This window comes from Salmo salar, chromosome 06, assembly GCF_965601325.2.
Source record: "Salmo salar chromosome 06, fSalSal1, whole genome shotgun sequence".
In the NCBI taxonomy this organism is placed as follows: domain Eukaryota; kingdom Metazoa; phylum Chordata; class Actinopteri; order Salmoniformes; family Salmonidae; genus Salmo; species Salmo salar.
In genome coordinates, this window is record NC_138296.1 from 69020270 (window position 1) to 69037653 (window position 17384).

The 17384-nt window shown below is 43.2% G+C and overlaps 1 protein-coding gene across 2 annotated transcripts in view; it reads right to left on the reverse strand.

Moving 5' to 3' along the window:
• Window positions 1-5867: 5867 nt before the first annotated feature.
• Window positions 5868-17384, reverse strand: part of LOC106607852 (calcipressin-2) — a 140890-nt gene continuing 129373 nt past the window's right edge. For both annotated transcript variants that reach the window (XM_045720885.2, XM_014205284.3), the window contains one exon: window positions 5868-10290. In XM_045720885.2, the coding sequence (XP_045576841.1) occupies window positions 10136-10290 (155 nt within the window). In that variant the 3' untranslated portion in view covers window positions 5868-10135. The remainder of the gene's footprint in view (window positions 10291-17384) is intronic.

Genomic DNA, 17384 nt, shown 5'->3' on the forward strand with positions numbered 1-17384 from the left:
TGTTGATATGTATGGCTGGTTCCTTTGCGTGGTGTTTGGTGTGTGTTGGATGACCTCCTTTCTCTGATCTTTGCCTTAAGCCTTGTTCTGATCACTCCCTGACTCATCTGTCAGAGGGGTGTGTGTAGCTTGTGCAGGCAAACACTCAGTGGGAGAGAGCCCTCTGCCAGGGCCTGTGTAGCTTGGCATCACTATAACACAATGAGAGAGAGATAGAGAGGGGCAGCATCACACACACACACACACACACACACACACACACACACACACACACACGCACACACACACAGGCTGGCAGTCCCCCTCCTTACACAGGGACTGGAGCAAGGCACTGTGGGTAGGCCTAATGGCTGAAGGACACAATGATGCACAATCGGCTGTCAACCAAAATGTCTGACTGGTACTTCTTACTGTAGACTACAGCTCTAAAAGATGTCTGACTGGTACTTCTTACTGTAGACTACAGCTCTAAAAGATGTCTGACTGGTACTTCTTACTGTAGACTACAGCTCTAAAAGATGTCTGACTGGTACTTCTTACTGTAGACTACAGCTCTAAAAGATGTCTGACTGGTACTTCTTACTGTAGACTACAGCTCTAAAAGATGTCTGACTGGTACTTCTTACTGTAGACTACAGCTCTAAAAGATGTCTGACTGGTACTTCTTACTGTAGACTACAGCTCTAAAAGATGTCTGACTGGTACTTCTTACTGTAGACTACTGCTCTAAAAGATGTCTGACTGGTACTTCTTACTGTAGACTACAGCTCTAAAAGATGTCTGACTGGTACTTCTTACTGTAGACTACAGCTCTAAAAGATGTCTGACTGGTACTTCTTACTGTAGACTACTGCTCTAAAAGATGTCTGACTGGTAATTCTTACTGTAGACTACTGCTCTAAAAGATGTCTGACTGGTACTTCTTACTGTAGACTACAGCTCTAAAAGATGTCTGACTGGTACTTCTTACTGTAGACTACAGCTCTAAAAGATGTCTGACTGGTACTTCTTACTGTAGACTACTGCTCTAAAAGATGTCTGACTGGTACTTCTTACTGTAGACTACAGCTCTAAAAGATGTCTGACTGGTACTTCTTACTGTAGACTACAGCTCTAAAAGATGTCTGACTGGTACTTCTTACTGTAGACTACTGCTCTAAAAGATGTCTGACTGGTACTTCTTACTGTAGACTACAGCTCTAAAAGATGTCTGACTGGTACTTCTTACTGTAGACTACTGCTCTAAAAGATGTCTGACTGGTACTTCTTACTGTAGACTACAGCTCTAAAAGATGTCTGACTGGTACTTCTTACTGTAGACTACAGCTCTAAAAGATGTCTGACTGGTACTTCTTACTGTAGACTACTGCTCTAAAAGATGTCTGACTGGTACTTCTTACTGTAGACTACAGCTCTAAAAGATGTCTGACTGGTACTTCTTACTGTAGACTACAGCTCTAAAAGATGTCTGACTGGTACCTCTTACTCTAGACTGCTGCTCTAAAATATGTTCTAATCAAGGACAAGACATTAGGCTTTAACATTTAGTTTGTTCACCCCTGTGTCTGGATGCATGATGTTTCTACATCTACAACAGGGCTACAGTACACCAAGAGTATGTAGATGAACCTCTGGCATTTAATGAAGGATTAATAAAGTCTTGATCTGGAATCTCTCTCTCTCTTTCTCTCTCTCTCTCTCACACACACACACACACACACACACACACACACACATACACACACACACACACACACACTTACACACACACTTACACACCCAGTACTCTGTAAACCTAAATAGCAGCCAGTACAGTACATCTGTATCTCCCATCTATCTGTCTCTCCAGTTCCTACACCTGCTGTATCTATTCACCTTTCCATCTGTCCTCTAGTCTGCCTAACGCTGCCAGCCACCAACCCAGCTACCCAGCCAGCCAGCTACCCAGCCACATACCCAGCTAACTACCCAGCCAGCCAAACACCCAGCTACCCACCCAGCCATCCAGCTACCCAGCCACCCATCCAGCTACCAAGCTACCCAGCCACCCATCCAGCTACCAAGCTACCCAGCCACCCATCCAGCTACCAAGCTACCCAGCCACCCATCCAGCTACCAAGCTACCCAGCCACCCATCCAGCTACCAAGCTACCCAGCCACCCATCCAGCTACCAAGCTACCCAGCCACCCATCCAGCTACCAAGCTACCCAGCCACCCATCCAGCTACCAAGCTACCCAGCCACCCATCCAGCTACCAAGCTACCCAGCCACCCATCCAGCCAGCTCTTGAATAAAAGAGCTGACTGACAACCCACACAAACAAAGAAGAGCCTTTATGCCGGGCTCACACATCAACATTAACATGCTTTCCAGGATATGATTCCTTTGGTGTAGCGTTGGTTCTCTTCACTAACAAACAGCATGCCAATACGCTGTGATCATGTCCGTTTACAATGGGCTGCTGCTGGAACAGAGCCCGTAGAGAAACCATTGTTCCCAACAACCCAAGGAAATGGGCTGAATCCTTTTTCTATCGCTGAAGAATCTTTTGATGCTGTAAAAAACATGCAGGACATTTTTTTCAAAGCCATTCTCCTTAACACTCTCCTCCGCTGAACAACAATAGTTTTATCGGCTGATGTGGGGTTTGTGAGGGTGAGTTGCAGTTCTACAGTAGCCTAAGCATGGTCTTTGGTTGGGTTGGGATGTAATAATAAGGAGGTGTGTTAGTGAGGGGAATCAGTGATTGTTCTGATGGATGGATGGATGGATGGATGGATGGATGGCCGAACGGACAGGCTTGTTTTTCAGCTGAGGTGTTTGTTACAGTAAACATAATGATGGTAGTAAAGGATGGTTGTGGTGAGGTGTTTCAGTAGGCAGCTGAAGGCCATGCTGGCTGGGCTAATCCCCAGACCCAGACCAGGTGGCTCCTGCCCCAAGCTCCTCCACCTCAGCTGCCCCAAATCTGCCACCACAGCCTGGGCACAGCTCGCCTAGCTCTGGGGATCAGGATGCAGGATCAAAAATGGTCAGAGCACTGGAGCATGGTAACAGCAAGCGCGTGCGCTCACACACACACACGCACACGCACACATGCTTAAACAAAACAAAACAGAGAGCTACGCAGCATGCTCACATATATGTACTATAGGCACATACAGAAAGTCACACAGCATCTCCCCCTGAAACAACCACTGATACGCACACACACACACATTTTTACCAACAAAGAAACAAATGTTATATTTATGCACTCGATGAAATAAATATTAGCAATGGAACACTGACAGAGCTGGTCTGAAATGATTCTATTGTACAGTGGCCTACTGTCTGTCATTCTAGCACTATAGTGATGTTTCAACATTGTCTACATGCTAACAGGCATTCAAAAGCCCCGTTTATACCTGGTACTAACATGGGTTCTTTGTCCTGATCTTTTCTACATTCTGATTGTACCCATATTTCCAGAAATGTGTCTACACATGGTATTAAAATGTGTCTGTTATCCATCCAATGTGTCTGCATTGTGACCAGATTCCCTGGTCCCTTCCTTTATGCAAATTATTTCACAGCTATTCTTTCAAAATATGATTTTTTAATTTAATGTAAGACACATTGATGTAATCAGTCAATGGTGCCACCTGTTAATGATTTTAGAGGGTGGAAAAATTATGATATAAATGGTTTTTCTGTCCAGATCTGTTTACACTTGTAAGATATCCAGACACAATGCTTGTCTGACTACCTCCGGATGTGGGCAGGATGATCTGATCACAATCCGATTACAATGTGTCTTGATTGTCGACACCTGTCTGGCAATGTGGGCACAATCAGAATGTGGACAAAATCAAGACAAAGGACACAAGTTAGAACCAGGTATAAACGGGGCTATAGATTATTTTATGGTGTCATTTCACTTTATAATGATATGATCATTCCTTTTAATAACACCCATAAAATCAAATCTCAGCTGCTTAAATTTGGCCATAAAACAGGCAGCCTATAAAATGGAAGGTATTTACTGCCTCCTAGTGGTCCATGCAGATATTGCTCTGCTCTGCAGAGAGAGGCGAATTGATTTATGTCTGCTGTGAATTTTTACTATGCAATGAAATAGAAGACGGTAAATCCTAATCTATTACTCACAAGCATCACAGTCTCATATTATTATTACTGAAAACCACCGGTTCATCAGCAAACACTTTATTTACGGTCTGTCTCCTAACAGCTCCATAAAGACCTAGATGTTTGGCAAGCAAATTGGACATAAACACTGCTTTGAAAATAAGTAATGGAATGTATTAATAATAAACCAAGTATTATTTATGGTCACATTTTGCATTACAATTTTGTTATTAGCGTGTAATTACCCCTATAAGTACAGTGTAATAAATCCAGTATTGTGTTACATGTACCCATTGAAAGGATAGGGTAAGAGTTAGTCTAACAGATGTAAGTGCATTGTATTACCATTCTAGAGTTTCAGCTCCACAATGTATTACCCTAACCCTACATTGATAATACATTGCACTTGTCAGCCTGTCAGAAACCCTAACCCTAACTCTAACCCATAAAACAATCCGTTAATCTACAACCCTGGTGAATGTTACATGTTTGGCAAGAACGATGATTGATGTCACTGTTGTGTCTATAAGCAGGCTTTATTCTCATCCTATAGTTCAAGCCTGTGGTTTCTACATCATGTCTATATGGGAGCCAGTTAGTGAGTGGTTTGTGTCTGGATGACCTAACAGCTAGAAGGAGGCAGGAGACTGTGGAGAAGAGAGGAAAGGAGGGAGAGTCAAAGCACCACTTTTCATATAATTTCTGTCCTACAGCAAGGAGAAAAAGTTGAAGCCTTCATAAACATAGCCTGTAGCCCCCTGACTGAACAATGAACATCAGCGTCATATTGTAACCTGTCATCCACACTAGAAGGGGCGAGCACTGGAAACACCAGCGTGATTGACGGCTGTTGCGTCAGCATCGCCCTAGAAACCCACGGCAACAGTGGAGTGAGGGGAATAACAAGCGATCTCCGACAGAGGATAAAGCAATAAGGAACGAACAGGAGAGAGGGAGCGAGAGAGGGTGGAAGGGAAAGAGATAGAGAGAGATGAGGTGAACGTTGCGTTTATCACAGTGATGTCCTCTTTGTTCAAAATGAAACACCGTACCATGGTGATGGCTGTTGGCCGTGTCTAGCCGTACACACTGATGTTCCACAATGAAGGGAATTAAAGGGGATGGAGTGACGGTTAGCTGAATGGGGAGACTTTACAAGATAGGAGTCATGTAAATGGAGGCTGGGCTGGGGAGGTGATGTAGACGCTTGTCACGTCCTGACCAGTATAAGGGTTATTTGTTATTGTAGTTTGGTCAGGACGTGGCAGAGGGTATTTTGTTTATGTGGTTCGGGGTGGTGATTTATGTAGTAGGGTGTTTGATTTATTATTTCCGGGTTTTGGTCTATGTTCTATGTTTTGTATTTCTATGTTCTTTCTGGTTTGTGGTATTTCTATGTGTAGGTTAATGGGGGGTTGGACTCTCAATTGGAGGCAGGTGCTTTCTTGTTGCCTCTGATTGAGAGTCCTATATATGGGTAATTGTTTGGCGTAGTGTTGTGGGAGATTGTTTCTTGTTTTGCCTCTGTGAGCATGACAAGACTGTTTTGTTGTTTGTGAGTTCTTTGTTATTTTGGTGTTCTCTTTATTTTAAAATAAATACAAGATGAGCATCCACATTCCTGCTGGGTTTTGGTCCTCTATTCCCGACGACAGCCATTACAACGCTTCTCATTTTCCTATACAATCAGTAGTCCTATAAGCAACAGAGCCATGAAATAACAACACGAGACAATTCATTAAAACCAAACTATTTTAATACTACCATAGAATCATTTGAACTACTTGTACATGGCTACCATGAATATTTGTACAAAAATGCAGTAAAAATAGTATTGATTAATATATACAGATATGTCTCCTTAGTGTAGGCAGGCAGGTTGTTGTAACGTTACATGTAGAATGACAAGTACATTGATGGTCATACACAATTTTTACACAATACACCTATTGGTTACCCCATCACTGATATTCCCTTCCAATCCAACTGACTCTTACAAGAAACAGAGAATAATATAATGATTTTAATTTGAAAATAAAATACAAATATCTGGACATGTTGAATCATACACAGGTACATACTGTCTACTGTGTTTAGGTTTTGAGGAATATGACTGCAGGACAAGAGTGCAGATTCAACAGACCAGAGGTCTAGGCGAAAGACACCAAAGTCCAGAACAAAACCCATTGCATGTATACAAGTCACCTCATTGAGGGTAGTAATGGTGGCTGTAGTACATACCTTGGACAGTGGCATGTCATTGTGTTGTGTCTGGTTTATCTGACCATACAGTGAGGGAACAGTGTCTTAAAGCCAGCATGTATGAAATAAAACAAGGAAGAGGAATACACTATTGTAACCATTTGATATGCACCATATACAATACATGATTCAAACCTGGTGTTTTTAGAAAAGGGCCTGTACTCAATGTCATTTGAAGTCTATGACTTCCACAAGGATAGTGGCTCATTATTACCAACATCATTTGATCTGCTTAAAATATCAATTAGAATGACTAAATGTTTAACAAAAGCAGATAGGAAAATATTGCAGGTAGAATAAAGCTATAACCTACTGGAGCTGGTTGGAATAAAACTACAACCTACTGGAGCTGGTTGGAATAAAACTACAACCTACTGGAGCTGGTTGGAATTAAACTACAACCTACTGGAGCTGGTTGGAATTAAACTACAACCTACTGGAGCTGGTTGGAATAAAACTACAACCTACTGGAGCTGGTTGGAATAAAACTACAACCTACTGGAGCTGGTTGGAATTAAACTACAACCTACTGGAGCTGGTTGGAATAAAACTACAACCTACTGGAGCTGGTTGGAATTAAACTACAACCTACTGGAGCTGGTTGGAATTAAACTACAACCTACTGGAGCTGTTTGGAATTAAACTACAATCTACTGGAGCTGGTTGGAATTAAACTACAACCTACTGGAGTTGGTTGGAATAAAACTACAATCTACTGGAGCTGGTTGGAATTAAACTACAACCTACTGGAGTTGGTTGGAATAAAACTACAACCTACTGGAGTTGGTTGGAATAAAACTACAACCTACTGGAGCTGGTTGGAATTAAACTACAACCTACTGGAGCTGGTTGGAATTAAACTACAACCTACTGGAGCTGGTTGGAATAAAACTACAACCTACTGGAGTTGGTTGGAATAAAACTACAACCTACTGGAGCTGGTTGGAATAAAACTACAACCTACTGGAGCTGGTTGGAATTAAACTACAATCTACTGGAGCTGGTTGGAATTAAACTACAACCTACTGGAGCTGGTTGGAATTAAACTACAACCTACTGGAGTTGGTTGGAATAAAACTACAACCTACTGGAGCTGGTTGGAATTAAACTACAACCTACTGGAGCTGGTTGGAATTAAACTACAACCTACTGGAGCTGGTTGGAATAAAACTACAACCTACTGGAGTTGGTTGGAATAAAACTACAACCTACTGGAGCTGGTTGGAATTAAACTACAACCTACTGGAGCTGGTTGGAATTAAACTACAACCTACTGGAGCTGGTTGGAATTAAACTACAACCTACTGGAGCTGGTTGGAATTAAACTACAACCTACTGGAGCTGGTTGGAATAAAACTACAACCTACTGGAGCTGGTTGGAATTAAACTACAACCTACTGGAGCTGGTTGGAATTAAACTACAACCTACTGGAGCTGGTTGGAATTAAACTACAATCTACTGGAGCTGGTTGGAATAAAACTACAACCTACTGGAGCTGGTTGGAATTAAACTACAACCTACTGGAGCTGGTTGGAATTAAACTACAACCTACTGGAGCTGGTTGGAATTAAACTACAATCTACTGGAGCTGGTTGGAATAAAACTACAACCTACTGGAGCTGGTTGGAATAAAACTACAACCTACTGGAGCTGGTTGGAATTAAACTACAACCTACTGGAGTTGGTTGGAATAAAACTACAACCTACTGGAGCTGGTTGGAATTAAACTACAACCTACTGGAGCTGGTTGGAATTAAACTACAACCTACTGGAGCTGGTTGGAATTAAAATACAACCTACTGGAGCTGGTTGGAATTAAACTACAATCTACTGGAGCTGGTTGGAATAAAACTACAACCTACTGGAGCTGGTTGGAATAAAACTACAACCTACTGGAGTTGGTTGGAATAAAACTACAACCTACTGGAGTTGGTTGGAATAAAACTACAACCTACTGGAGCTGGTTGGAATTAAACTACAACCTACTGGAGCTGGTTGGAATAAAACAATTATTTCAGTTAGTGCACTTTGAACTGGGTTATCAAATCTGATCATTTGAGCCATCGTTATCAGAGATGGGGATTGGAATGATGTACAGTGTGGGGTTACAGTGAGGGGTTACAGTGAGGGTTTAGAGTGAGGCGTTAGAGTGTATAAAAGCACCAAGGGTTGAATCAGTGGGTCACAGTAATGTAGAATCAGAGTGTAGGTGCAATGTCTGAAACAGGAAGGGTCAATAGTTTGGACAATAGAAAATTGATCACCACGCCAGCTCTCCACAACTAGACAGGGAGGTCCAATTTGTACAGGGCTTGTTCTACAGCCTAGAAGTTAAATCAGGCACACCAAGAAGACACTCATTGAACCAACACAGGAAAAACAAAACACACAATAAAGGAAAACAAACATGGTTGTGTGTGAGAGTACAGTATGTAATTCCCCTTGACCATCTCGACAGAAACTGTGTAATAGCACTTGGAAGATTTGTGTAATATAACTCTATAATAACATCATTGTTTTCTGTTTTACTCCTCTCAGGATCGTCAACATGCATTTATTTTCTTCGGTATGAGTTTGAATAAATGTTTCTTTCTCGCTCCCTACAGAGGCACATAAAGGAAACACGAGGAAATCCCATGACTGGACCACGATTCTCAGACAACACAATATCTCTAGAAAAATGTAACCATGCACTTTATAGACTGGCTTCACGTGATGATATATGATTGGCTTTCCATTTCAGCCTATAAGGAAAAGGTGGCCACCAGGCATTCCGTTTTTTCTTTGTTAAGTTTTTTTTCTTCAGTTTTCTTGTACTCCTTTTTCTTTAAACAGACTTTCAGGGACAAGACATGGGCACAGAAAAATTCACATTGAGGAAAAATCACAGAAATGTCATTGTACATAATGCTTTCACTTGAAGATGCATGGATTGTAACTGTTATTAGCATTGTTTTCTGTGAAGAACACCGATAGCCAGAAAACACAGGGAGATAAAAGAGAGAAGTTAGAGAAGAGAGCGAGAGAGAGAGGTCAAATTGACAGCTACATACAGAAAACAGAACACAGTAAACACACAAACTATATCAGACCAGTGCATGCATTGGCAAGATTGAAGAAATTCCCATGGTCGACAGACAGCACTGATAACACGATGGATAACCTCTGACAACTTTAAGGGACTATAAGACTAAGTATTGACCATTTAGCATAATGCTCTTTCAGGTTACTTCAACTCATCCCACCACCAGTAGCTAGCATGCCCTAATGAGAGAAGCGCTATTCATTGTCAGTGCATGTGGTACATACGCAGTGGAGCGAGAGCAAAGCTAACACACGTCTATAAAGGCGACCAATGGGCTTCTTTACACGGGCATTCGCCACAACCCCTAAGCCAATCAGAGGCCGAGCTCAAAGCAAGGTGCTGCCCCATCGCTGCTAACTGTGTGACATTACAACAACAGAATCATACAGACAGGAACCAATCACTGAGGGTATGGTGGCTGAATCTTGATGTAAGTATGGAGTATTGCCAACACAATCATACATGTAGCACATCAACGGCTGTATGTCGACGAGGATGAGGAACAGAGAGCACTTCCCTTTCTGGCCCGGGCGGGGCGGCCGTAGGGTGGGGAGTGCTGAACACGGGGAATGTTCCTGTGAGAGAGAGAGAGACAGGGGATCGATTCTCCTTCCTCCAGTCGACGATGTTACGGCAGGAAGTGGCAGGGGGACAGAGTTCAGTGAGAAGTAGGAAGGTCAGGGCGCCGGGTCTGGATGATTTTTGGTTTGGGGCAATTCTTTGGTTCCTCCACTTCCTCGGTGTCGCTGTCGCAGACGTGGACAACAACACTGGGGGTGGACTCTGTTCCTGCATGTAGCTCAAACTTCTCTCCTGTAGACAGAGAGAGAGAGACGGGAGAGAGAGCAACATCATAGCACAGTTGAAAAATACATGGCAAATAGAAATCCAATATGGATTGTGTTAAGAGATAGATGGGATGGGTTGAATGGAGCTGAAGGTTGGGAGTAATAACAACTAATATCAACTAGATAACTCATGTAAACTAAACTAGATGTAAACTAATGTAAAAAATACTGTGCCCGTAAAAGATGTATAGGTTAAGAACTTTTGTGAAAGAAATAGATGGTAGAGGTTGAGGGTAGAGGAAGGACATCATAAATAGATGGTAGAGGTTGAGGGTAGAGGAAGGACATCAGAAATAGATGGGAGAGGTTGAGGGTAGAGGAAGGACATCAGAAATAGATGGTAGAGGTTGAGGGTAGAGGAAGGACATCAGAAATAGATGGGAGAGGTTGAGGGTAGATGAAGGACATCAGAAATAGATGGGAGAGGTTGAGGGTAGAGGAAGGACATCAGAAATAGATGGGAGAGGTTGAGGGTAGATGAAGGACATCAGAAATAGATGGGAGAGGTTGAGGGTAGATGAAGGACATCAGAAATAGATGGGAGAGGTTGAGGGTAGAGGAAGGACATCAGAAATAGATGGGAGAGGTTGAGGGTAGAGGAAAGGCATCATAAATAGATGGTAGAGGTTGAGGGTAGAGGAAGGACATCAGAAATAGATGGGAGAGGTTGAGGGTAGATGAAGGACATCAGAAATAGATGGAGAGGTTGAGGGTAGAGGAAAGGCATCATAAATAGATGGTAGAGGTTGAGGGTAGAGGAAGGACATCAGAAATAGATGGGAGAGGTTGAGGGTAGATGAAGGACATCAGAAATAGATGGAGAGGTTGAGGGTAGAGGAAGGACATCAGAAATAGATGGGAGAGGTTGAGGGTAGAGGAAGGACATCAGAAATAGATGGGAGAGGGGCATCAGAAATAGATGGGAGAGGTTGAGGGTAGAGGAAGGACATCAGAAATAGATGGGAGAGGTTGAGGGTAGAGGAAGGACATCAGAAATAGATGGTAGAGGTTGAGGAAGGACATCAGAAATAGATGGTAGAGGTTGAGGGTAGAGGAAGGACATCAGAAATAGATGGGAGAGGTTGAGGGTAGATGAAGGACATCAGAAATAGATGGTAGAGGTTGAGGGTAGATGAAGGACATCAGAAATAGATGGGAGAGGTTGAGGGTAGATGAAGGACATCAGAAATAGATGGTAGAGGTTGAGGAAGGACATCAGAAATAGATGGTAGAGGTTGAGGGTAGAGGAAGCACATTATAAATAGATGGGAGAGGTTGAGGGTAGAGGAAAGACATCAGAAATAGATGGGAGAGGTTGAGGGTAGAGGAAGGACATCAGAAATAGATGGTAGAGGTTGAGGGTAGAGGAAAGGCATCATAAATAGATGGTAGAGGTTGAGGGTAGAGGAAGGACATCAGAAATAGATGGGAGAGGTTGAGGGTAGAGGAAGGACATCAGAAATAGATGGTAGAGGTTGAGGGTAGAGGAAGGACATCAGAAATAGATGGTAGAGGTTGAGGAAGGACAGGAGTAAAAACTAACAAATTAGAACTGTTGTAAAATAGACTTTGTCCATAAAATGTACATAGTATGTATAAGCTGGAAGTAGAAGCCTAAGTGGTGATGTTCCTTAGTTTACTCCAATCAGGGAAGGAGTGGTGGGGTTAGAAAGTAATAAAGGAAAATATATTCAAAAAATGTATGTATGTATGTATGTATGTATGTATGTATGTATGTATGTATGTATGTATGTATGTATGTATATATGCCCAAATATATATGGGGGATTGGAAGTGATGCAGATAATTACATTGACGGAAGCAACAATCTACCTGCAATATTAAAGCTGATCTACCCCCTAAATGTTAGTTTTTTTGAAACAGACAAAGAGAGAGCGAGCAGAGGAGAGAGGAAGAGATGGTCAGTACAAGACATTTGAAAATGTAAATGCGTACATGACCTCAAGAGGGAGCCCTGGTTCCAAGAGAGACAGTAAATCAGTGAGGTGAGGCAAACTCAACCTGGGTGATGATTTTCTCCTCATAATTACTAAATGGTCATGTGAGAATTGGGGGCAGAAGCTTAATATACAGAAAGACTATGTAATTCTCTGGTTAGGAGGACCTGAACCCAGGGAGGACTGAAGCAATAGCATTCCCTCCCTCCATTTCTCCTGAGGACTGGGCTCCTCAGCCAACCGCTGGGTGACGTCAATGCAGCTGCGTGCTGACGCTCCGGGTCAGACAGTCAGTCAGAAAGAGGGAGAGAGGGAGAGGTAGAGGGGAAGGGGAAGGGGGGAGAGGTAGAGGGAAAGGTAGAGGGGGAGGGGGGAGAGGTAGAGGGGGAGCGATGTAGAGGGGGGAGAGAGGGAGAGGTAGAGGGGGAGCGAGGTAGAGGAGGGCGAGAGGGGGAGGGGAGTGGGAGAGGAATGCAGAAAACAGAGAAGAGAGTGAAAATGAAATAGAGAGAGAAGGGGAGGTACTGAGAGGAAGAGAATGAGAGGGGGATAATAGAGGCTCAGCACACGCCCAGTACTCAGAACAACATAATGGAGCTGTATAAGTATCAGTCAACTCACTCCCAGATCAGCTACAGAGCCCAGATCACACACTCACCTCCACACTGGGGGTTCAACACTCTCCTTAAGAGCTGTTATACAGTCTGTCATTTAGTATGTCTCAGGGGTTCTGATAACGACAACATTGCAGCTAATTATCACATAATGACACACGCACAGGCACACACACACACACACACACAGGCACCACACACACACACACACACACACACACACACACACACACACACACACACACACACACACACACACACACACACACACACACACACACACACACACACACAGAGCTCATTGTCATTCCCAGCACACCTGGCATTATCCCTGCTATTTCAGGCTCTGCTAATGAATGTGCTCTGTGTGTGTGTGTGTGTGTGTGTGTGTGTGTGTGTGTGTGTGTGTGTGTGTGTGTGTGTGTGTGTGTGTGTGTGTGTGTGTGTGTGTGTAGGGACTGTACTGTATGCAGTAAGCTCACCATCTCTAACCCCATGGCAATGAACGCCTATCCCACCACAACCCACCTGGCCAGCTCCTATCAAAGCTATGTATTAACCAGGATCAAATTGGATGGCACCTAATGGGTCGTGCCATGCGGAGCGTGTGTGTGGGGGTGGAAGGACAGATGGACAGCTGGACATGATGGCCTCTCTCTTTGGGCTTCAGTGTGGCCTAGGCCCAGGACCACTAACACAGTGCAGCTACTTTTACAGCATTCTTTCAAGCCAGGCCAAACACTCCAAATAATACACTCTCTGAATCACCATTTCTTAAATATACAACATTCCTTAGCAACAGTCCCAAAATAAACGGTTGTAGTAGACTACAGCACAGGACTGCTCTTCTGGTACAGAGTTAACCCCGTTATGGGTGAGGCAACAATTCCTTCAGGAGCGTTTGACTGCTGCTGTACACACCTTTTCTATTCATATACTGTCCATACTGTCTATACACACCATTATATACATATATTTATAAACTGGGTGGTTCGAGCCCTGAATGCTGATTGGCTGACAGCCGTAGTATATGAGACCGTATACCACGGGTATGCGGCCTATGAACAGTCTGTAGCTGTGGTATATTGGCCATATACCACACCTCCTCGGGCCTTATTGCTTAAATATACATGTATATTTATATGCTGGACTCTGACATTGCGCCTGCCTGCCTGCCTGCCTGCCTGCCTGCCTGCCTGCCTGCCTGCCTGCCTGCCGCCACACATCTTGGCAACCCCCTTGCCCACAGATGCGCCTCAAATGTTTTTATTTCTCAGGCTTAGTGAGAGAGCGAGTGAAAGGCTGGATACGTGCCTTGTAAACAAGCTGGGAACAACAAAAGCATTCTCTCCTTAACGAGGGCTTGTGTTGGAGGGAGGCAGACTGGTGGAGCCGTAATCACACTACACTCAGCTAGTCTCTCTGAAGGCTGGCGTGCATGTGGAAACACTGCACTGGATGAAAAACACACACACACACACACACACACACACACACACACACACACACACACACACACACACACACACACACACACACACACACACACACACACACACACACACACACACACACACACACACACACACACACACACAGGCGACTCGTCATTCACCTGTTTTGAGCCCCACCTGGTTTGTTCCTGTTTTGTTTGTTATTTTGGCATTAATACATGTCATATATCAGTTTGATAACAATGTAAAAAAAAAAAATATTGAGTTAATAAAGCCGCATACATTTTTACTTTCTTACTTGTTTCAGCCTAGCTCAGTGCTTTCTGTGGTGGGCAGCCAGTAAAAATACAGAGAGTAGGGGTTGGTAATCTTCTCTAGTTGTGCTGTGATTGGCTTGGTGTTCTGTCACTCATGGGGACAATACGTCACCACGAAATCTACAGGGAGAGGTTGAAAGTTCAAGCCCCCTTGGGTGCTGCTATAGATTTACATTAGAAGTGCCCATCCAAGAAGGCTCAAGGTCATTGACCACAGATAAAATAACGACAAATTTACCGTAGCTTTGATTGGAGTGATTTCAAAATCTTTGCTAGCAAGCTAGACAATAATCATCATGAATCACATCGACAATCTACTGGCAAATCCTTTTCCATCCTTGTCATATGAAGAGAACCTATAGATAAAACGTATCGGTGCTCATCGGCCATTGGACATAAACATTACACAACAAGTTGGAAATCGCAAATTCAACAATGACTGGTTTGGAAGGAATCAGTGGCTCACTACAAGCGTTGCAAAGCAATCACTATTTTGCATCCCCTGCCTGCTATTCGGTGGAGAGGGTGTGTAGTCCAAGTCTGGGTTTAAGGGTCTCTTTTCAAAGCTTAAAAGAATAAACATTCACATGAAACACCATGGGCCAGAAAAGGTTGAATACTTTGGCCATGCTGTCAATCCAGGTGACTTCTGCCGCGTTCAAAACAACTGGAAACTCAGAACTGTGAAATCTCAGACTTCAGTGAGTTCAAGACAACTGGAAACTGAAAAGAACTAGCTCCGACTGGGAAAATACGTTTTGAATGGTCATCCTACTCGGAATTCCAAGTTGGCAACTCTGGCCTCTTTCTAGAGCTACGACCTGAAGATCCCTGATGTCATGATTCAACCTTGTTTTTTTCAGACTTCCCAGTTGTCTTGAAAGCACCATAAATCCAGAGAAAGCCAGACTTTGAAGACAAAGTTTTATGCCAAAATTTGCCCACAAGAAGGACTGCCACGCCACCTTCCTGTTCAAGTGAGCACAGCACAACTGTGAGTCCAACAATGTGTTGTATGCTGCTGCATAAATGATGTAATATGCCAGGGAGATATGCATACTGTAGCTAAGAAAGTAATACTAAATGCATGTTGTGTAGTAAGCTGTTAGTAGCCCATGTGCCTCACCCTAATCATTTGGTCCCTTCCCCCCTCAGAATTTAGCCTACTGTTCTGACTTGGTGGTGCACATGTAGCCTATAGTCTGTTTTAGAGAAATGTCATCATCGATTATTGTAAGAGCTTTCATTGTCTGCTTATATACACTCTTTATCCTACCGTTCTGACTTGGTGTACAGGGAGAATACTGTAAGAACAGCCCATGTTCTGAATTCTGTCGCTGTACATTTCAAAAGTGCTGAACAAATAGTTATATTGACTACGTCCGTCTCAGCTCGCTCATTAATGTCTTAATCGAAATGAAGGATTGCCTCTTATCCACTCATTGTTCCCTTATGCCATAATTTGTACATCTCAATTGTCAGTAGAAACGACATTTGTTTGAGCAAGTTTTTAAAAAAAGGCAGTAAATGAGGCTGAATGAACTGTTTGATGCCAGACGAGGCTCCACTGATAGCCAGGTGTTATAGTGGTAAGGATTCACTCCATGGTGCTGAAAAGAAAGCTCTGCTGTTGGGACAGCTTTATGTAGGCCCTAACAGTTTGTGGGCACCGTTTGTCACCGTTATAGCGCAATTAATGTATTGTTCAGTGCTGTTTGTGTAGTGGCTTTGCTGGCATGCAAATCTTGCCCCACCAAGATTTACATGCTAAAATTGCCAGTGCAAACACACACACACGCACACGCACACGCACACGCACACACACACACACACACACACACACACACACACACACGACACACACACACACACACACACACACACTTCCTCTCCTTGAGTAACTGGCTATTATTGCCAAACTGGAAGAGGTCAATCTGACATGATCAAGGTATGTATAAGGAATGAGTCATTTGTTTCTGTAACCATATGCAAAGCCCTGCAGTTTTGGTCTTTCTCTTGCTACTGGTTTTAATGGGGATGAGTTGAGACAGTTTAATGTAGTTAGGAAACAGCAGAAACATTACAATGTTTACAGCTTAAAGACGGTGTCAATAAACTAATATATGAAGGCTAATATTCCAATTCTCTATTCTCTCTTAACTCCATCATTTGTTTGTTAAATGAGCGTGAAACACCAGAATGACTGAGTCAACTCTCTCAGTAGTGCTCACCCTAAAGCTTCTCCACTAATACTCTGAAGAATAAAAGCCTGCAATGCGCTCTCTCACACACACGCACCCACGCACCCATGCGCACACACACACACACACACACACACACACACACACACACACACACACACACACACACACACACACACACACACACACACACACTATGGAGTATGCACGTACGCATATACACAAACATACATCATTAGTGTATGACAGATAGCTATGGTAAGCGCTTGTAATGTTTACAGTTTAAAAGGTAGAGCTTTAAAATAAAATGTTTCTATACAAACTGCACTCTACAGCCTTACATCAGAGTCTAGACAGGGTTTTAAAAGTTTACATTCATATACATACTGCACTCTACTCCATGACATAAAAGGCATATGACCAGGCCTTATCATGGAAGTGCTACTTCAGTGTACCAGGAAATATTCACCACCAAGGCATCGTTATTGTTAGCCCAATCACATTCTAGCTGCTGC